The sequence below is a fragment of the Haliotis rufescens genome, unplaced genomic scaffold, assembly GCF_023055435.1.
Source record: "Haliotis rufescens isolate VD_foot unplaced genomic scaffold, xgHalRufe1.0.p SCAF_7, whole genome shotgun sequence".
Lineage (NCBI taxonomy): Eukaryota > Metazoa > Mollusca > Gastropoda > Lepetellida > Haliotidae > Haliotis > Haliotis rufescens.
Genome location: NW_025964361.1, coordinates 2,483,900 through 2,507,149, shown reverse-complemented (window position 1 = coordinate 2,507,149; position 23,250 = coordinate 2,483,900). Strand labels below are relative to the sequence as shown.

General features: G+C 40.0%; 1 protein-coding gene across 5 annotated transcripts in view; it reads right to left on the bottom strand.

The window, feature by feature from the left end:
• LOC124139621 (glycine receptor subunit alpha-1-like) overlaps positions 1–22,839 on the bottom strand; it is a 73,021-nt gene extending 50,182 nt beyond the window's left edge. Inside the window, exons 1-2 of one of the 5 annotated variants that reach the window (XM_046506846.2) lie at positions 22,015–22,837; positions 1,335–1,625 (exon numbers count right to left, since the gene is read on the bottom strand). In XM_046506846.2, coding sequence (XP_046362802.1) covers positions 1,335–1,420 — 86 coding nt within the window. In that variant the 5' untranslated portion in view covers positions 1,421–1,625; positions 22,015–22,837. Of the gene's footprint in view, positions 1–1,334; positions 2,226–22,014 lie in introns of those variants that run through there. The other 4 variants (XM_046506844.2, XM_046506843.2, XM_046506847.2 and 1 more) reach the window with 4 other exon arrangements.
• Positions 22,840–23,250: the final 411 nt, after the last annotated feature.

Genomic DNA, 23,250 nt, shown 5'->3' with positions numbered 1-23,250 from the left:
CTGATGATGTTCGTACTATATTTTACCACATGATGCATGGTTACTCTTGTTTCTGCAATACGATTGTACTCGTATGTAACAGTATTATTGCTGAGTACAGTTTTTATGTACCTAAATGTTATTTTGAAATAATATTTTTAAAGAACACGTGAATGACAAAACATAATGTGTCGCCAGGACCACCTTGGTGGTCTAGTGGATAAAGCGTCTACTAGAAGAACGAAAGGTCGCGTCATACTAAATGACGTTAAAAGATAGTACTTGATATTAGGCAGCCTGGCACTCGGCATGAAAGGCATAAAACAAGAACTGATCGGCTCGGAGGCAGTATCAAGTGTCTGAGTGGGGTACCCATGTTTAAACAGCGGCATTGTATTTTAGTGGGGCAGCACTATAAAACCGGCATTAGTCCGGACTTGTACAAGCGAACATGTACGTCGCTACGTTTGCAATAATCTTGAACACGACGTTCTCATTTGCTTTTTCCATTGACCTTCACCTTTGTACAGACGCTACCCCGGCTATTAGTTCCGTTGTAGTATTGTCATTGGTTTCGCTGCTGATATCGGAACGGGTTTGCTGGGTGAGTTCTTTTGCATAGACCAAATGTAAAGGAGATCCCGAGCTATCGTGTTTCTGGATCCGGATCCAAGACTAGCACAGGACCGACTAAAAGGATTTCAACATGCTCAGCAATATGCTCTGTGTTAGTTCACCATGCAAAAGGTACGTTGTCAGTGCAATTAATGTGGGTTATGTACATGGATAACTGTAAGAATTGATGTTGTACGAGGTATTACACGTGGCTCAGCAAGGCTTAGTCTTGCATCGTGACATGAAAGCAGCGAGTCTACAGCAACCTAACAGCACAGTTGCAGCGGGGCCTGGCATTAGTGCAAGGGCTAATTGGAAACTACAGAAACGTATGTCACACTGTCGGTTGGGTATACACAGATTTATGCTCTCATAAGTTGATGGAGCTCAAATTCTGACAAACAAAATTCTTCTGAAACAGGATGAGATAAGCAGCAGACTGTAAATCACGAAGCATTATTCATATCTTAAAAGCTGGTAGGGATTAAGTGTTACATACACAATCAACAACAAACAGGGAAAATAATTCACGGTATGGTGAGACAAAATCTACATGCATAATCGAAATAGTGATCTAATCAAGTTGTGATGTATAGCCCCATACGGCCCTTTAACAAGGAAGTCAAAAGTACTAGGAAATTATCCAAAGCCTTTGTATCACATAGGCAAAGATAACGGGAAAGAGTAGGTATTTGTAGAGGGAGCTATACTAAGAAAGAGACCATCTCTATACTACTTACCTCTTCACGCTCTTCTCAACAGATACAACGCCGTGGATTAACATTGCACCGAGGACAACACACGCCACAAGTCTGTGCATGTCCATCCTTGCTGATGTAATATCTTCCTTGGGTACAGCTCACAGTTCAGTTATCACGCTCTGGTGATACAGTGGAAGTGAACTAGCTATCGCTACGTTCAGACTTGAGATGTGCACTTCTTTCAAGATTTAGTGCGCGAGTATGCGAGAATCCGATTGCGGATGGTTATGAGAAATAGGCCCTCTTGTAGTGATGGTTAACCATCAGGACCTGAAATGATCACAAACGATACACTGGCAACCTTAGAGCTTCACAACGCTGGTGCTTTAACTTGTTCTGGCAAACTAGCGGGAACGTAAACCAATATACAAACACAAACCGCTAGGGGAAACCACAACGCTGCTTGATGATATCTCAGCCATCGAGTCGCATCTTCTCAAGCCCATTCATTTATTGTGTATGTAAGAAAAGCACTCCTCTTTGGCAGGTGTGATTATCGCCACATCTGTGCTTGGGATGGGGAAGTTAGAACGCTACTGCAGCTTCTTAGTAACACAGAATCCCTTAAAGCAGAGTTCCCGAGAGATCGCATCTGGAGGCACAATCAGTGCAATTATCTCTTTCGCTTCATCAAATTTCCAATCGTCTTGCAGTGCCGATACAGTATACTGAACGATTCAATCAGGTACCTGACATCACTTATACATGTACAGCCTGTACGTTGTTTAGTAAGTAAATTACGGTGTTTCATTGGCTATAATCACTACGTCATGCAAGATGCACATGGAAGAGTCACACCCACTTCGTGTCTGACCAACTGCGTAGAGGGAGGTTAGCACCTGTTAGCACTAGTGCAACGCTACCACCTTATGAGATAAGCTGGGCACTGGAAGTCGTATGAATCTATTGAGTTTTCGAAGTAACCAGACACATGACGACCGATGGTTTTAAAAGCACTGTCGTTATCCATTGCAGATCAGTGTTGTGTTAGAACTCTACAGATATCCCCCGTGCTAGCTTGAAGTAATTTGCCACCAATTCAATCGATTCACAAGTTTATGGCATAAATTATCGCCTATAATTGTCCATCATGAATGTGTCAGTCGCCCACAAACATTCCCATTGCATTCATATATGATCTGCGGGGAAATTATTTCTCGGCAATGCTTCTTTTGTAACCTGTTGTAACATGTAATCACGTGCCGCCGATTTAGGAATTCCTCCTGGCACTGTGAATCCTGGCATCGTATAATCAATTTAATCTTCAGTCAGTGGATTTCCCCGCGTTTGTGTGTCTTTATTCCAATAAATATAAAGGCGACAGAACCCTTTCCATATTCATAAGAAATATCTGCTCACAGCAGAGTAGCGTGTAGATTCAGACAATATCATGAGCATGTGTTTATGAATCAAATAACGATAATACCAGGTGTACGCGAAAAGCTGAGCATTTCCTGCACCACCGGTGGCACCCGTCACAAACACATGTAAAGGCAAGGCAATTGTTCAGCTGAACAAAACACGCGAACATATGGTACAAGTCAAAATAGGCAATTGTATCGGAGTTCATTTGTGTTACTGATGTGTCAAATTTTGAAATGTCCACCACATGTCTACCATAAAACTTGTTCAAAGCTTAACTGAGGCCTTGAATTTTTAGCAAGAGTCAAACACATAATTCAAGTTTGAAATATTTGTACAACTTGGCAGATGTTATTAATTTTTCAATTTTAAATATTAAAACAATAACATACGGACATGGATTTTGTAAAAAAGAGATTACAATAATAATTGTGTTCTCTACTAAAGAGCTCAGTGGTACCATACAAATCTCATGTGTATTGGCAGGAAATTAATTCATCTAAATACTTTCATTAAGTCGTTGATATGATACAAAGTTCATTACACTTCCTCAACAATCAGTAATGGTATCTACCGACGTCGTTCTTCGCCGCGCAAATCTGGTAAAAGGTATTATGACCATGGTTATTAAATTCTCTGTGCAAAAAGGTTACAAAAAACCGTACACTCTTCACTTACAAATTATTATGAAGATACTGATTCCAGATGATGACAACACACGTGACCATGTTCGAATCTACTTGTAGTGAGTGAGTGAGTATGGTTTTACGCCGCTTTTAGCAATATTCCAGCAATATCACGGCTGGGAATCTACTTGTAAGTAGAACAGTTTTGCACGCATTGGGCGCACATGGGACTCACTTGCATCTCGAAGGCTGGCTTTAAGCTTGTGGTCGTGTGTTCGAATGAGGCAACATTCTGCTTTATTATAAAAGGGGCACGGGTGGCCCAGTCGTCTAAGGCACCGCGATTCGCTGTGCGGAGTTGCGTCCCTAGCGCACGCCAGAAACCTTGGATTGTGGGTTCCAATCCCGGTTCGCCCCGATTATGTTTCTAGGTTTGTCAGCATCATACCCGTGCTCGTAGGTTTCACGGTAGTGGTAAACGTCTGAGACCTGCATCACTTCGGGCTTTCCTACCACATTAAGCTGACACGCCGTGATGTAACTGGCATACTGTTAAATGCGGCGTTAAACCCAACTCACTCACTCACTTTATTGCGATCATTGATGTGCCAGTTCGTGCGTTTCATCAAAGCAGTAAACGTCGGAGGCTAAATCACATTGGGCTTTAATCTCCTATTACGTTTGCACGCCGTGGTGTAACTTGGATATTGTTCAGGGCGGCGTTAAACCCAACTCATTCATTCTTGTATGTATGCACGCATGCTTATAGTCCATTCTACCTTATCTTCCACATTTTTGGACCATCTGGCCTTCTCAAGTGAGTTGGTAAGTTAGGAGGAGAAGATTGATTTGGGTGAAATGGGGTTTAACGTCGCGTTCAAGATTATGAACGACGTGCATGTATGTGTGTGTGTGTGTGTGTGTGCGTGTGTGTGTGTGTGTGTGTGTGTGTGTGTGGCTGCTTGTACTTGTCCGGAATTATGCCGGTTTTATAGCGCTAGCTCACGAAGATGCCATACCGCAGTTTAACATGGATATACCTCACGCAGACACAGTATACCGACTCCGAGCCTATTCAACAATGTTTCATGCTGTTAACACCGAGCGCCAGGCACATCAATGACGACTGCCATCGTTCGTCTATTGTTACGACGCGGCGATGGGATTCGCTGTCCGGCCAGACATTCTATCCACGCAACCGCTTCATTGATGAATAATATGTGCTTTCTTGAGGGATATCAAAATGTCACAGCTTTATCGGAAAGACATACAACTCAGTTTTCAGACCGCCTCCGTTCTAGTGGTAGAGCGTCCGCCCGGAGAGCGGAAGGTCCAGGGTTCGATCCCGGGCCGCGTCATACAAAAAGACGTCAAAAGATTGTACTTCTTGTTACCCTGTCTGGCGCTCGGCATTAAGGGGCTAAAACAAGGACTGGTCGGCTCGGAGTCAGTATACTGTGTCTGAGTGGGGTATCCATGTTAAACTGCGGCATGGTATCTCAGTGTGCTAGCACTATAAATCGGCATCAGTCCGGACTAGTACAAGCAGCCACACACACACATACAAGTGCATGCACGTCGCTATATAAGTGCAATAATCTTGGACGCGACGTTAAACCCAATTTCACCTCACCTCACAACTCAGTTTTCAAGTCGTACCAGAACGTTTTTGTTCTGGTATTCAAACATTGAGTCTATAACATGTATCGTACCTTACCTTACCTGAAAAGCTGATATGCGGAAAGGGAGGAGGCCGGCGCTTTTAAGGTCAAATAAGTTAAAAATGTTATGCACATTGCTGACTGAAACGATGACAGCATCTGCCCTAGTCGACGGAAGTTATGGCGATATTTAAAACAGCCCCCAAAAAACCAAACTCTTATCGTATTCATCCAAAACAGTTTAGTCATTATTTTTGTGTTATTGCTGTATGTTTTCCTTGAAGAACGAACTTTTATTGGCGAAAGATATAGACAGATGGTCTGTGAGAGAAAGGTTGTATTCCTAAGACATCGTAAAGACTATTTTCAGACGGTACTTCCGCCGAGGAGTGTCTAACGTCAGTCAACAAATATATAAAATACTGAAAACTGATACCAACCCTTCCACCATTGACTTCCTAGGTCCTGTCGCTCACCTACATCCGAAACCTGGTAATCACCAAACATTCCAAATGCTTTGGCATGATGTGCTTCTTCATACAAACTGTTTTTACCGTTACAGTAACTGTCATCAAAGTTTCTGTTCATTTGATCAGCACACCTCTAGCATGTTTTAAAGTGGTAGTTAACCTAATGTATATGTTATGTGTCATATTAAAACACATTTCAACCGTTTCTCGGGGTTCAGCATCACTCGGTGGAAAGTTCTGGTCAGAACGGTTCCCTAGCAACATATACTGGTAGTGAGAGGGTACTTAGTGGATCGGGTGGTCAGGTTCGGTGAATTGGTATATGTCATCGTTCTCGAAGGCGTGAGACTAGATTATTTAATGTCTACCATCCTTTACCTGGAATATTTCTGAGTGCGGCGTTCAGTATCAGGGTTGGTCAATCCTTAAATTTATCAGACCTATTGATCCATTTTAAGCATTCGTCACTAATCGGCCATCTATGATTATGATGAAGTGAACTAACGACGTCAACGTAAGAAAACATTCATTCTCGATTATCAACCGAAACAAATTCCATTGCGTAAAAGGCAAAAGAGCGGTGAAAATATATGGAGAGATCACTGAAAATCAGTGATGACCCCATTTGTACGCGAAAAGGGTTCTGCTTTACCCGTAGCACGGTAATGAAAAGATACAAGGTGTTATGTGTCGATAGGAAAGTATTAAAGGAAATCTGTACCGTATTGTTATATATGCATATTTCTGGTGTTATATGACAAACATTCTGACATTCGAATTCAACTGCAGAAAAATGACACATTAAACTAATGGTCTTGACACAGTCACACTTAAATGTATGATAATATAACATGGTCTCTACATACAAACATTAACTGATAAAGACAAATGACTTGGTTGACATCGTGTCATATCGACTTTTTGCTCTTATGCCTTACCAGTTTGTCTGGTCATGAGCTGTTAAGAATATACATAACTGATACACAAAGTACCATTTGAAATTTAGGGTCATTGTACTTCAAATGTGCTGTTCTAATCAAAATGAAACCAGGTTATTGTTATTGTATACTGACTGTCCAGTCGTTTCTTTTATCCTGAAAGATTGAACATGGTAACAAAGATTCAATAACGAACCAATTTCCCTCCCTAAAAAGTTGATAAAACACTGCCTGTAGTTCCAATGTTTTCCTATTATTTTCCAGTATTGACTGTACCAGCAGATGAATAGACTCAAGTTTGAAGAAAAACATTGCTATCTGATTTGGGGAATATCTGGAACTGCTCTATGGAAACTCTAGCACACTGGACCGCAATGTTTCCTCGCGTTATTTTGTTAAAGGATTAAGTAGAATCGAGGGTTTCTGTAAATGCACGCTTGTGGTTTCTCATTAGTCCTAATAGCATTGATCTGTAATGTTTCATCTATAACACTGTTATCATAACGACTGCTTCTGGTGTTATCTTAGCGGGCGTGTATGCGCAGTGTGCTAACCCAGTTTACAATGTAGGAATCTCTATTAATATCTCCTCAAAATGAACTCGGACCTCTCTGCCAAGGCAGCAAGAACTTTGTTAGCATCTTACTCTCTCGTTAAGATTATACTGTGTATATAGAGGGTGTCAATCGTAGATGCTATAACTGAAGGGCAGGTCGTTTTATCTGGGCGCGGCCTGCTTTCACAGAAATAATAGCAAGAGAACGCTAATTTTGTTCCATTTATATAAAAATAAAAACACACTAAGAAATGTACATTGTATTATCGCACATTTAGGGGGCAAAAGGAGGTTATGTGCCTTCTGGAAGGTAGAGATATGTAGTATGTTGAAAGAAAACAAGAAAAAATAAAGTCTTAAAGGCACATCCACACGAGTCCCAATACAGTGATTACTTTACAAAATCCGAACAACGACTGTTTTCACATACATGAAACTATATCAGTAACAACCGCCACCTCAATTCATTGATGTATATATTGTATTAATATGTCGTATGCCGGATGAACCAATACGTTTGGCCAGATGAACCAATACGTTTGACTATGGTTATACATAAGTAGTTTTGACAGATTTATCAACTCCATGCACCCTAAATCAACCTGGGTTTACGAAGATTTTAGTTTGTTAATCTATCTTGCCATGATTGTTTTATCACATTGCCAAACATGCCCCAATTCGCTGTGCCGAGTTGCGTCTTTTGGTTGTACGAGGATCTGTTCGACGTAGGTTGGACCAGATAGAGTCCGAAGCATACCCGTTCACGTGCTCCAACAAAATGACAAGATATGAATGTCTCCGAACAACTTTCCCCGTGTGTCAACGGACTATGCGTATAAGTATAACGTACACGCGTCTCACAATGGAAAATGTAATATAAAAGGACAAGAATATGAATGTCTTGGCCATCATCACTGTAGCATTTCCTCTATCATACGCAGCTGGCCGAACAACTTACCCCGTGTGTCAACGGACTATGCGTATAAGTATAACGTAAATATTGATTTACGTTTACGACTCTGCCCCATATGTAAAACAAGTATAGAGAATGAATATCATTTTACTTTAGAATGTGAATATTACAACGATATTAGACAACTGTATTTACCAACAACTTTTTGCCATAATCCAAATATGCATAAATTTAAAACGCTCCTGTCATGTTCATGTAAACAATTACTTGGAAAACTATGTAAATACCTGTATTACAGCTATGAAAGAAGACGTAATTATGAAAAGCCTGTAAATTTGTAAATTTGTACCTGACCATACCTTTTTTTCATGTACCACACTATATCAAATGTATGTATTGTATATGGGCCAGTGGCCTTAGTACAAATAAAGACTTCTTCTACACGCGCCACACAATGGAAAATGTAATATAAAAGGTGGACGCCAGAGAGTAACCAGTCTCGATTATTCACTGAAACAGATTCCACTGGGCGTGAAATGCTAAATATCGTATGAATTGATAACTGAAAATCAGTGATGACACCAGGTGTTCGCGAAAAGGGTAAACATGTCCTGCTCTACAGGTAGCACCCGCCACTCACACAATTTGTTTTTCTCTTGCCTAAAACCGCACAGCAGTACTCCTGGGTCAGGTCAGAATTACCAGATGGCTAGAGCAGAGATGCCACAGGTTCTTTTGAATCGAACGCCCATCCGGAATCTGATGTTTGCATAATATCATCTCATGTTGTACTTCATTGTTCACTTTATGTTCGGCCGAAATGTTTCGCAATCAGTAAATGTGTTCTGGACAGATTTAATTGATGGTTTCGACAAGGACCACGAAAACTTTATGTCGTTATGGTCTTCACGAAAGCGAGTGAGTTTGGTTTTACGGCGTTTTGAAAAGTAGTTCAGTTATATCACGTCGTGACAGCTTAATATCGGATGAAAGCCGAAAGTGATGCAAGAATTGGAGGTTTACCACTTTGGTTAAACCAAAGAGCACTGACATGGTTCTGACAAACCTAGAAACATAATCAGGTTAGGGTACGCTTTTAGGACGCCACTCTGCTCAGATAGTTGCGACGTCCAAGACACTAGGACACTTGAACACTAGGACACTAGAACACTAGGACACTAGGACACTAGAACACTAGGACACTAGAACACTAGGACACTAGGACACTAGGACACTAGAACACTAGGACACTAGGACACTAGTCCCATCTTCATGCAGACCAAGGTAATACTGATGTTTTGCTGACGTTTCAATATTTCATGAAAAAATATGAATATGAATGAATATAGTGATTCATAAACATATATATGATAAGTAAGAATCGTACAATGGAGATTTATTATGATTATGGAAATAGCATTGTCGCTTTTATTACTTATTAATGTTATTCTCAAAAGTAGTTACACTGAATATTGTTCTTCGTATATCGTGACCAAAAAGACCTGACAAAGGGCCCACGGCTTTGTAAATAGAAGCCTATCTGAGAGTGGTAATATATGTCCTATCAAAAGATATACATTATCTAGGTGTTGGTTTCAGAGAAGCCTTGGAAAGCCAAGGGATCTGCACGAGCCAGTAAACTCTCTGTTGAAGGGTGCAATAGTCATACGCCGATATCTAATACAGTGACGATATCGTTGTATGGTATCAACAGATTAGAAATATGATAATATCGTGTATTAATCATGTACATCCTCCTGCGTTATGACGCTAAGCTGTTATCTGGCAAGATGGTGATGTCTCATCAACAGATCCTGTTTACTCATCAGCACCAGCTTGTTTTCAAGGATATTTTAAAACATACCGTATTCGACGTAATAGGCGCCCCGCTCTCAAAAGCGCCCACGGCGATATTTGCTAATATATTGGCTATAGAACAATACCAATTCCTTCCGATTGATCAATGTACAGAAGACGTATTTATTCGTGTATAGTACTCGTGTGTTATATGCACCCTGAATTATGGGCAAAATATACATGTGTCTGTCGTGTATAATACACACAGACTTTTCTTTTGTATCATTTCAGGCTGTCAGCATAAACTACGAAATTTACGATCTTTCAACTCTGTTGTTTTTCACCAAAATTTTATTCTAATAAGATCCCCCTATTTCTAAGTTTGAGAGCGCCCTGGGCGCTTATTATGTCGAATACGGTATCAGGCATTGGAGATTGTCTGAAGTCCTTGACTTTGTATCTGTTTGCCTGCGTGAGTCACAGCCTATCTTTGGAGTTTACACATTTCATTTAAACACTCTAGACTTTCTTATGAGTTAGGGTTGAATGCATGGAACTAACCAACACATATACGTTTTATGTTAAGGTGACATTGTTGTAAATATAAGCGACGAAACCCTTTCAATAATTAAAAATCTAAAAGAGCAGAGTCTATTGTACGATGCCGACAATATCATGAGTATGATTATGTGTACGTATCGCTGTGAACTAGTGATGTGCCAGGTGTTCGCGAAAGGCGAGCGTATCCTTCCCCAACGGTCTCATCCTTCACACATGCAAAGGCAAGTCAAGTTTTGTATCTGAACAATGACGCGAGCATATAGTACAAGTGAAAATGGGGATTTGCATTGGGTACGATTTTGGTCACTGAGGCGTAAACATGTAAACGACAGAAAAGTAACAGGGAACCCCTTTAATCCGGAAAACAAGCTGAGACGACCATATGTGACGAACGACCACGTACATATAGATGTATATAAAAGTAACATTGAGCAGTATTAAAGTTTCGGTAATCAAGAAATGTGATTATCCGGACGATTTCGTTCTAAACGGCACAGTACAGATTAACGGGGTTTCACTGTGCAAAACAAATCGCTCCTAATAGCAAGTACAGACGGATCACTGTATGCCTGTGTAGTACATGTTGTCTTGAAGTGAGACAAGTCATCAGTGACGAGAACAACCTTCCCTAGAGAGAAAGTGATCGTGTGAAGTTGGCGTATTACAAGAGGAATACTTAAACAATAAATGAGTCGCATAACACAAGAAAGTAAAGAGCTTCTTCCTCGTGCAGTGGGTTGTTTATGCTGGGCTAGGTAAGACAGTCTTTCATTTTGTTGAGGATAAACGTTTAACTACGGTCGTATATATATCAACCACAACAAAACAATATGTTTATCTACTCGCTGTTTCACATTTTAACGTGGGGTTCTTTACTTGTTACGAGTGTATAATGATTACAACACGTATCACTTAAGAGAGAAAATATATGATACGAACAACAGGGGAATAATGGGGCATTCAACACGCTTTCTTCTGCCAATGCTAATGACAGCTTCTTGTAGTATAAATTCAGCTTCTTAATGTGATGTGAAATTAATTTTGATTGATTTAAGTTTGACTACGTAAAACAGTTATGCTGAACTCCTCAACCCTTTAAACTGGTTACTCCATCCCGCCTACCCCATCAGTATCCTCTCACCTCCATCAACGTCTACCCTACCCCTCTTCATTTAACGGTCCTCCATGTGTGTTTATCATTATAAACGGTAACATAACCACACGCATAAGAACGTTTATGAAATCTGCATCCAGTCAGAACTGCTTCTTCGCCACATGCAAATGATTTATGCAAACAATTTTTGTCAGGGACATAATTATGCATACTTCTGAATGTTCCATAACAGATTGATGTGATAATTACATAGATTTTCGATATCACGTCAATTTGGATTCTGAATTTAACTCTTATTAGCTTCTCCAAACATTTCAAAGTTGTAATTAAAAACTGTGATCCCAAGATTCTATTGATTGGCACTAACAGGTATTGTTCGTAAAATTATTCTTCACATATTTGCAAGGAGGCCATGGTGACTTCAGTACACACGCTACAATAATACTAATTACCTGTGTGCAATTGTATTGACATGAAGCATAATGTGTTGCTAGACACACATTCCTCGCTTTGTAATGGAAATAAATCACCCACTCCAACTCCTCCAGATTGAACTCAGAATGGGCAGTACAGAATGGGCAAACATTCTAGTTGTTACCACCAATGGGGGATTCAAGTATTAGGCATACGATGCCTCAAAGTCCATCTGTGATTGGTTTGAGTTGAGTCTGTTTTGTCACTGTACATCACTATTTGGTGTGGCCGAACTGAGAAATGCAACTTTAAAAGATGTGTGAAGAAAATGTGTATTGCGAACATGGCAAACGAGATAATGATACAAAAAAGCCGCACAAAAATCGGGTACATCAAATGCTTTTTCAACAGTAAAAGGTAGAATTCGTATCGTGTGTATCAGTAATGGGTGTAAACATCGCGACCCAGCACGCAGTACGCATACGTGTCAAACGTAAACATACATGTACCCTAAACTTGCCTTTGCATGTGTTTGTGACACCGATGGGACAGGATACGCTCACCTTTTCGCGAACACCTGGTACCATCAGTATTGGATAGTGATTCATAAACACATGCTCATGATCCATTCTGAAGCGTACACTCAACTCTGCCTTTAGCAAGTCGTGGGGCATTTAGTTGTTGTACATGTACATATTTACTTAGTGTATCCGGATTGTAATATTTTATGCTGGCATCAAGTGAACGAACGTATATACCGAGTGATTGTGATCATAATCGAAGTGATAAACGTCTAAGACCTAAGCTGACACGCCGTGATATAACTGGCATAATGTTAAAAGCGGCGTTAAACCCAACTCACTCACTCACTCATGTGACTTGATCTGAAGTAGTCATATACTGGACATTTAATTACAAAAACACATCTTCTTAATCATTACCCTTACATTTGTAGACAGCCTGTCCTTTCGGAAAATCCTATTGCTAACGTGTCTACCGGGCTCAATGAATAATGCATTAAGAAAGTCACCTTTTCGCGAACATTTGGTATCATCACTGTTTGTTGGGGATTCATAAACACATGCTCACGATGGAGTGTGAATCTTGTAATCGATTCTGCTTTCAGCAGAGTTCTCTCATGGAAGGGTTTTGTCGCTTTTATTAATAAAATATATGTCCTGCTTACAAACACCCTAATAGATATAAAGTTACATTGTTTTTTCGATCTCTGTGTTCTGATACTTTGAGAGTACACTGAATAACCTATGTCAGCATGCGGCAAAAGAGCAGCTTCAATTCATTCGTTCTTTCCACGAAACACATACTGTAATGTACGATAGAATGTCAGGAGTGCTATACATATTTGTGCCATCGTTGACTGTCATGTTAAGCATTCTATTGACGGAGACCATATGGACGTTGCACATTGTCATAACAGAAAACACCGGCAAAAAGAATCTGATATCCGCAACCCACATAATAGGAAACATACGAAGCATATAAATTCACAATTAGGGATATATGGAACAATTTGTCTCTTCTGTTCTTTTAACGTAGGTTTGGGTAAAAGACAGCGCGTTGATGGCATGCTATGAATGCACGTATCCTGAGAACAGCGTTGGCCGTAGGCTGTAGCACAGCATGGAACATGGAGCCATGTAGCATGGCATGGAGCCATATGTACTAATCATATGTCGAGAACAAAAACACGTACATGTACCAGGACACAATGCAAGAACAAAGATACGACTCATATATTACATATTATCTTTTGGGAAGTGACAAGAGTGGAAAAGAAACCATAGCATTCCTTTATGAATCATTATATGGATAAACGGAACTGCAAACACCTGTCCAAGATGGCGTTCTTTGATATATGAAGAACAACAGAGTGAAAGTATAAAACGATGAATGCTACGGATGAATTCCAGCAAGATGTTATCATACAGGGTTAGTACTGTTTGGTAGTAGTAGTGCTGGAAAAATGGCAGCCGACTGTCATTCCGGAAAAAGAAACGGTCCTTGAAGAGCAATGCATGAAAAATACACACAAGCCAGGCCATAAAAAAAGTAATAACTTCCACAAAAAGGAATAACTTATTCGTGGAGGAGTCTTCCTTTTTCTGCGTCATTTTTTGTGACGATTTTCCGATTTGTGACAGGATACCCTTTTAACTTATCGAATTACCTTCACGGTCTGGAGGGCCTGGAGAACGTTCACATTAACAGAAACCGAACTCTCGTTTTTGACATTTCTGTGGCGTCAAACAGCAAAAACTAACTTTTTATGCAAAGTGTGTTTAGCTGGTGTTACCGATAGGACAGGGTATGTTTACCCTTTCGCGTGCACCTGGTGTCATCAATGATTTACAGTGATCCATTCATATAATTTTCAACCCCGTTGTAGTGCCAATTTCGCATATTGAATCGATTTCGGCGGATATCTTTGTGTTCTTGCTTGTTGTTTAACGCAACACTCAGCAATATTCCTGCTAATTGATGGCGGTCTGTAAATAATCGAGTCTTGACCAAACAATGCAGTGATTGACACCATGAGCATTGATCTACGCTATCGGGATACGATGACATGCATCAACCAAGTCAGCGAGCCTGACCACCCGATCCCGCTAGTCGCCTCTTACGGCAAGCATGGGTTGTTCTAAACCGGACCTTCACGGACCCGGCGGATATCGAAGACTAGTGACTCTCCGGATTTGACTTTATTTATTCAGTTTTATAATATGTTATGGTAATACATATGATAATATTCGGGGAGTGGCATTGACTGCTTACCAAACCTCAATTGAAAAGTAAATTGTCGCGAACAAATAGTTTTTACTCCTGGATGATTAAATGTGTATTTGTTGTTGTTGTTGGTTGTTTGTTGTTTAGCGCCGCACTCAGCAATATTCCAGCAATATGACGGCGGTCTGTAAAATAATCGAGTCTGGACCAGACAATCCAGTGATTGACATCATGAGCAAATATGTATTTGTATTTCATTACTGTCCCTATATATATATACTTTCTGCCTATATAATTTGATGCTTGATTGTAGTTTAACATTTGTCTCCATAGCCATTGAATTTTTTTACGTCATGCATCTACTTGTAAGCTTAACCAGAAATGAGAGACATTTAAGCAAATATGACGTCTTGAACATGGCGATGATTATAACAGGAAAATATTCCTCCCTCTGAAACCAGCCACTTATGCCACATGTTGTTCTCGTGTACCTATTGTTATTTACTTGGCTCCACAGCCTGGGAACACTATACAGGACTTAGCCTTGAGAGCGTGTATCGTGTGAGGAAAGGTGCGCACCATACGCTTCCTGTTAACCTTTCACCTCAACCACCTTACCTCATCCCTCCCACTCCCTCGGCACTTACTACAGATTAGTGAGATGGAAGACCTTGTTGCCGCGGGAAGATAGCTCTAATGATAGAGATGAACTAAGAGAAAAGAGGCTGGGATGGAAGGAACACATGCGTGATGACCCAACTGAAGTCATATTTTCGGATTCTTCAAGCAACATTTGTTCTGCAACCTTACTTATTATAATGACACAGCTTTACCATAGACAACGAATGCCCGTTGGGGTAAGGAGTGTGGAGGTGTGAGGTGGGTACTCAAATAACAGGTGATACATTAGATGATACATAATTATATTAGTACCAAGATCATGCTCGAACCTAGACGATAAACTAGACGTGGGTCAGTGCACGAGCGTGTTCATACATCCATAAAGATTAATCATCTTTTGTGTGGGCAACCTAGATGTGATGTTAGAGGGTACTACGGTGCAAACACGCGGTGAGACATACAACAAGATAATGTCTCTGTGACTAAAGTGTACGTTCAGTGTGAGTGAGTGAGTGAGTGAGTGGGGTTTAACGCCGCTTTTAACAGTATTCCAGTTATATCACAGCGTGGCAGCTTAATGTGGGAGGAAAGCCCGAAGTGATGCAGGTCTCAGACGTTTACCACTTCGGTGAAACCCACGAGCATGGGTATGGTGCTGACAAACCTAGAAACATAATCGGGGCGAACCAGGATTCGAACCCACTCTCGTAGGTTTCTGGCGGCCCTAGGGACGCAACTCTGCACAGCGAATCGCGGCGCCTTAGACGACTGGGCCACCCGTGCCCCGTGTACGTTCAGAAAACAGTGAATAAAGGGAAGGATGAAGGTGTTGTAATGAATACATCTAATTCTTGGAGAGGTTATGTTGATGAGAAAAGGACAAGCTTGTGTCTATAAAGGAGAAGCATGATGGAACGATGCAATGATTACGCTAATTGACAAATTGGGGTTGTCAGGGATGACTGTGAGAGTGGGCCTCCGATGCTCGGTTAATGGAGCTAATCGTGAATGTTAAATTGTGGGTGTAGCTTAACACTGGGTAATGGATCTTACCTATTGAGATATTTTGACACATGCAGATGGTGATCTAAAGCTCAATGAGGCCAATCACTATGGTTTGTTACTCCAGATAATTACCACGGGAGACGCGGGAACCATACTCTCGGAGTACATTCACACCGAGGCAATACCTGTAGTTTTCAGCGATGAATTCTTATAGATAAGATTGTTTTTCGGTTTGCTTTTACTATTCTGGCACAACATAGGTAACTTTGGATTCAAAATTTCGGAGACGGAATGATATTTACTACATGTGAATTGTATAAAACATAAACATAATTCTAACAATTATAAAATCAATTGATACATATATTTTAATGCCATATATGCTTATGACATAGAATGTGAATCATCCTCGCTAATTCGTTTTAGACGATGTAGACGAAGATGTCCAGGGCAATCTGTTTCGGTCTAAAATGGTCGAAATTTGGCACCTGTGCTGAAAAATCCAACATCACTGTGACCGTATTCCCTTTCATAAGAATGTATCGATATGCCCGACGTACAATCGTAGCATAATACTTGACTTTATTGTTTGAGTTAAATGACTGCGACATGTACAGTCTTGTTTCGTATAATAACATTACATGTTGAGTCTTGATCACGAGTAAAACACTGTCATCAATCATACAACAATACATCAATTACCAAATGCTATGTTCAGTACTGGTAATAATATGCATTGTTTTCCAACCAAAATGTACAAAATGTAAATTAGAATAGGAATTCAAACCATTTGTTACGAATGGAATTAATGAGAGGAACTCATTTACTCAACAAAGTAAAATGAATCAACACAGTTACGGCACTGTGACTCTTGCTTACAACCGGGACACCCACGTCTCAATATATGATCAGGTGACCACGCCTTGTTCAAAACGAACTCGCTCCAGATGCAGAAGAAAAAGCTATAATAATGGTGATAAATAGGACATTACTTGTGATCGATAGATTCACCATAGAAATTCATATCGAATATACAGTCGCAATGAGAGTACACGGAAGGACATAATATCATTGGTAGCTGACAAGCACTTATGCAGAAATATCGGAGCGTTGAAGAATGTTTTTAAAACATGGATGGGAGACTTGATCGATCTTGGTATGATTGGTTCTGATTTCCACCGGCTTTCAAAAACACCAATTACTCAGAAGCACGCGGTTCTGACAACATCTAAAACACAGTAACCACGTGGCACCTTCTGTGAAACCTTTGTCCGATTCTAAGACCAAAGCACATTGACTACATGTCCATATAATGAAAATGAACGGTGTGAACTTGTGAAACATTGGTGCACCTCCAGCCTAGAATTCGTGCATGTTCTTGTTATAAGAAAAGACCAGGCATAGTCGAATGATTAATTGTGCACTAATTAAATTAGACCTTTGACTTATTGACCATATATGCAGGATACAAGTAAGAACAGACCCGTGTAATGATTAAACAGACACATCAACTCTCAACGTGTTTTTGAAGAATACACGCACTAACCCCACTTATAGTTTTTTGCACAGAAGTAAAACATAATGCAGTGTGTTTTCATGGCTATCATCTTTTTCTCATGCAATGAACTGACAACTCTTATAACAGCGATGTGTGTAATATGATTGGCATACAAATTCAATTAAGGTTATAAAAATATATCATATACTTGTAATATACACATATGTCGAACTTGAGACGATCATCTCTTTATAATGAACCACGAAAAACAGTAATGGGATATCCATAAACCCTCCAGTAATGCCGTTTACAAACTTCAAATATTAGAAAAGTCAATTAATTATTTGCATATTTAACCCATACTGATGCGGAGAGCATGTTGGATGTAATTACAAATGATTGTACAATAACATCAAAGATTGTGAACGTGTCCATTTGAGGAAACAGAATGTTATAGCAATTGGCAGTCGAGTATTTTAGCATTGCGGTTCAATCCCACGTTGACTCAGAGGTTCTCAAACGCGTCTTTCCACCGGTAAACTCATACATGGCACATATCTACACAGGTCGATGTGTCTTCTGGCGTTAGTCTCATTAATGCTTCATATCTCACCAAAGTCTCCAGTAAGGAAAACAATTAGATCATTCTGCTTTAGAGCTTTGAACCTGGATAACTCAAACAGCATTGTTATGAGCAGAGCGGATTCTGTATACATGTATATGTATTATGTATTATGCATACAAAAACTGCTGCCTTGAGATAAGCTGACTTTATTCCAAATTACTTGTTTTGCTTCAGGTCTTCTATCTATTTTTATGAGGTTCTAGGACGACTTGTCTTTGATCCTTTAATCATAACGACAGGGTCGTGCTTGCTCATCCGTTAAGCAATCTCCCAAAGGCCCCATAAAAAATGTGATGATTCGAGAGTGGAAGATTCTATGAAATTGCAGCTATAGACTTTCTTACGAGTATGAACACCCTAAAGTCTTTGACTTTTTATTTTTTAAATAACAATTTCTCTTTTACGTACTAATTTATTTGTTATTCCTCTCTATTCCCGTAGTTTCATCTCCTAACCACGGGGATAGAGATTTGACGAAACATCAGGTTATGTGTAAATCCTCTGCTGGTGTTTGGGCCTATTAAGGGTTGTTTAAGGACAAGAACCTTAATGGGAGTACAAACCAATGTAAAGAGTTTAAAAGAGAAGAAAAAAGTCGATATTTTTGCAATTTGCATTTCTCCAAACTTAACAACAAGCACATGCTTCTACATCATGTCATCATTTGATATATTCATGTATACACAACGAGACCACAGAGACGTGGAATATGCATATTTCTGGCCTTCAGTCTAAGCTGAAGCTTTGGCATGGAGACCATAGAGAGCGGTCTGCAGACAAGCCTCGAAGATAAATGATTCAATGTTTCAGTGAGCCTCGATGCTTTGTAATAGCCCACATGCATCTCACAATACAATACAATTTTGTCTGTGTTATAACACTAAATAAGTCTTCTAAGAAATGTATTCCCAAAGGTACGGGCGGCTCTGTTTGATGTGAATACTGAACACAAAATAAAAAAAACAAATAATCCTGAATATCAATGTCCATAAAAACATTATCCTCCTGCGAAGCGAAGATGGTTAATATGAATATTGCTTCACAATACAACGAGAAATATTCAACATGCGACTTTTTAAAATGTATATAAGATTCAAATAGGAAAATTCCCACATATAAAACAACGTCTTTGGACATATTCTGTCATTCCGAGCAATAGTGTTAATGCCAACATCTGTGATGACATGTCAACTTGAGTTTGTGAAACAAATGCTAGGGATAAATGAGTGGAGTTAATGTTTATATTCAGAATAATATGTACTTTTAGCTCGTCTGTTATCTCCAAGTGACGTAAATCGTTTTAGGCAATTGTGTGGTAGTCCAGCGTTTAAAACAACCGCACAGAACTCCGTTGACCGTGATGACGCCTACAGTTACAACAGTGAGCAATGACATTCAAAGAGTAATTCCTCCGCCGTGATTTTATTGGAATATTGCTAATAGAGGTGTAAAACACACATAAATGTAGTATCAATGTACTCGTAGACGTTTAAAGATTTGATGCAATCCTCGAGCACATTATTTCTTTGCACAGATCAAGTATTCTGAATGGGGAGAATCTAGAATTGGAACTAACACCCAGCGTGTTGCCGTGCCTCATATAGGCCAGAATGATGGGACCTATTTATTGTTATTGGTATGGCCAGTGGCAAGATGAAGTAGCTACGCTGCTAACTGCAAGGGAGAAGACCACGAAGGATGTTAGTATCAATTGGCATTTAAGTGTGACAATGAAACTGATACATAAATATATATGTGTCTCTTACACTACCGATTGCCTTAGATAACGCTCAACACTTAGACGTTATCTCAAACCGACATGATGTTAAATGGCATCTGCTAGGTCCAGGCCCCTAGCCAAGGCTTACGGCGAGTAATGTTCTCATTAGGACTTAATCTTAGGAAGGAATCCCTAAGGTGGTTCACCTTTCCAATCTCTTCCATCGGCATGGGTCAGAAAGCAATGTTTTCTTTAGCATTACTGAGACACTTATACTAAATGTCTACCATCTTCCCTTTCCTTGTTGTGGGCAAGACTGCAGGATTCTTAGGGTCATTTGGTTGATGGTTCGGCCGCGCCAGAGCTTGGCTAGGTTTATGCTGAGCAAAACTGTCATAAACACAGTCGATGATTGGAGCGATAATAATAGTCTGCACACACAGGCACACAGCTTGCTGGAACCAGGCTATGTTACACTGGGGAACGTGGCCACTTCCGTGTCTAGATTCACCTTCAAAGGAAACACTTTGCACATAATGAGGAGTTATCAAAATTAGCAGAACGTGATTATGGGGATGGCCATTAAATTAAGTTACTGGGGAAGGAGGAAGCGCGTTGTGTATGGGAAGATTCACTTAAGTGATAAACACTGGGACTATTTAATCAATAGCATGCACGTTGTTATGGCAGGAACAGCATTTTACCGCGTATGTCCGGTTTTCTGCAACACACTCACTGAACCTTATAGAACATAGCTGGTGGCATTATGTCGCTAGAATTTTACAAGATGTTTATATAAGTAAGGAGTCAAAACCATTTCCATATCCAATAGAAATCTCTGCACAAAGAAGAGTCGATTGTACGATTCCGACTATATCATGAGCATGTGTTTATGAATCACTATCAAATAGTAATGATACCAGGTGTTCGTAAGTGAAGATTTAATCAAAAGTAATTTAACAAAAAAATAGGAAAGCGGTTGCCTTATTCAAGTTGTTTTGTGAAGAGTTTTTTTAATGAATTTATGTGGATCAACTGTTTCACAGTGTTACCACCCACGCGAGTGAAACTGGCATGTATTGGCAAGGCAAATTGACTTGATTTGTACAAATAATCCTCTCACGCCTGAAATGAATGCTGTTCGTATCTTAGAGCCTTTGGGAAATGTGGGGCTAGTGGTTAAAGCGTTCAATCGTTAAGCCTAAGGACCCAGGTTCGATCTCCGATATGAGTATAATACATACAACCCTTCTTATTTCTGGCGTCTGGTCAGTTCACTTTATTTCTCTCAATGATGCACACGCAAGTAGACACATTTTATACAATCGATATATCATTGCTTTAGTATACGCTTTCTTTCGACTCCATGTGCGTCTAGTTATGCGTGATAGAAGACGTCTGTTCCATCTTTACACTAATAAACACACATGATATGTATTGCTGATAAACGATATTAAAATATAAACTGCTGCATTTGAATCATTCACTGTATTCGACTAAACGATTAAGGTTAATATACACAAGCCACCCTAACAATAGGACACTGTTTACCAACAGTACATTAATAAAATGATAATAATACAATGAAACATTAATCTGAGATTAGTCACATGTGTAGAAAAAAGATGTGGTGAGATTGTGTATTCTGATAATAATGAAGATAAAATTGAAGGTCGCTGTGGTCTGTGACTTAACTGTTGCATAGAGGCCTTTAATCTTCCGTTACGGTACAAAAAGATATAATTAACTTACCTAAGGTTCATATTTTGAAATAAATAAGTACCATGGTGAAAGTTAGTCAAACAGAGATGAAACTTCAGGATTAACATCAATGTGTTACTTTTGTTAGAAGTATGAATGATAAAGTGCAAATATATTAAGCCTCGACATTACAACTGATATACGTTCAGGCAAAATTCCGAAAGAGCCAGTGAGGATCTATCAACACACGCTCAGACCTTTCTGGCACGTGTCCTTTACTTCACCCTGCAATGTGTGCATGCATGGCTGTCTTCCAAAATATTCTCACTCACCTTTTCTTGTTGTTGTCCACTGAGCCAACAATGCCAAAGCCGCACACCACAATCACTGTAATCAAATGAAGATATATCCAGTCAACGGACCGTAGGCTTATCCTCATCGTGAGTTGGTCTGACTCAAGTCTTCGATCTTTTCACAAATGTAGACTTTCGTTATTAAATTTTAAAACTGGAATAATATTTTCTCTCTGTCGGGAACTGTATTTTTTTTATATTCGGACACAGACGCGGAGAGAGGCAGAGAGAAAATAATAGCTCCACGAGCACTGCTTCTTGTTTCAGAACAAGGTTTGAAGTATGGAGAGTTTCTCATGAACCGGATCGCGCCCTGGGCTGAATAACGCCGACAGCATATCCTCCACAAGGTAACCCGCTATCTCTGATTACTTATCCTTCTGCACACTGCAAACTCTCAATGCTGAACAGCTGTCTGCCTGGCCTACCTGTCAATCTTACACCCTCTGCGCGTGCGTTGGCTCCGCCTTGGATGGCGAAGGTAAGCGTGTATTACAACGACGTAGCGCTAATTACGGGGCTCAGGTTTCACCGATGATCGAAGTCTGCTCGTGGTGCTCATCTCGAGGGAAAGTTTGTCAAAGCCTGTTTTGTGTCCTCTTCATCTGATTTTTTACAACTTGTTCTGTACTCAACCACCGGTATTTGAAATGGAGGAAATTTCAATAGTCTCTCTTTATACTCGCCAATTCTGCTGACGTGAGCATTTTCTTCCGTCGTTGGATCAATGTTCGTCGTGTGTTGGTTATTTATGTATGACCGATCCTGAGGTAGTCGGGAAAAGCTTGAGCAACCCTCACAGTGTCCGCATCGATTCACTAAGTCAAAATAATCCAGTAAACAACGTTTGCTGAGATCTTTGGAGAAATTGGCTTTTTTAATATGAAACCAATTTACATCGCGGATTACACGAGCCAACAAACCTTGATTTTAATCATGGTGAATTAACTAGCAAACCGCTTCAGTATGCTGCCAGTAATTTCTGGGATTGCCCCAAAGTCGGTTCGGCCCGCCAACTTATTACATATGGAATCTGGAATAATGTAAGAAAACACTTGTTACATTTATTGATGATTTGCACGGAAAATAGTGCGTTTGGAAAAGAGATAAAATAAAGCTTCGTTTAAAGTGCTATGTGCGCATTTCGAACATGCATAAGTGATATTCAGATCGATTCAACGTGTCCATTGCTTCATGCCGCCGTATGACAGAAAT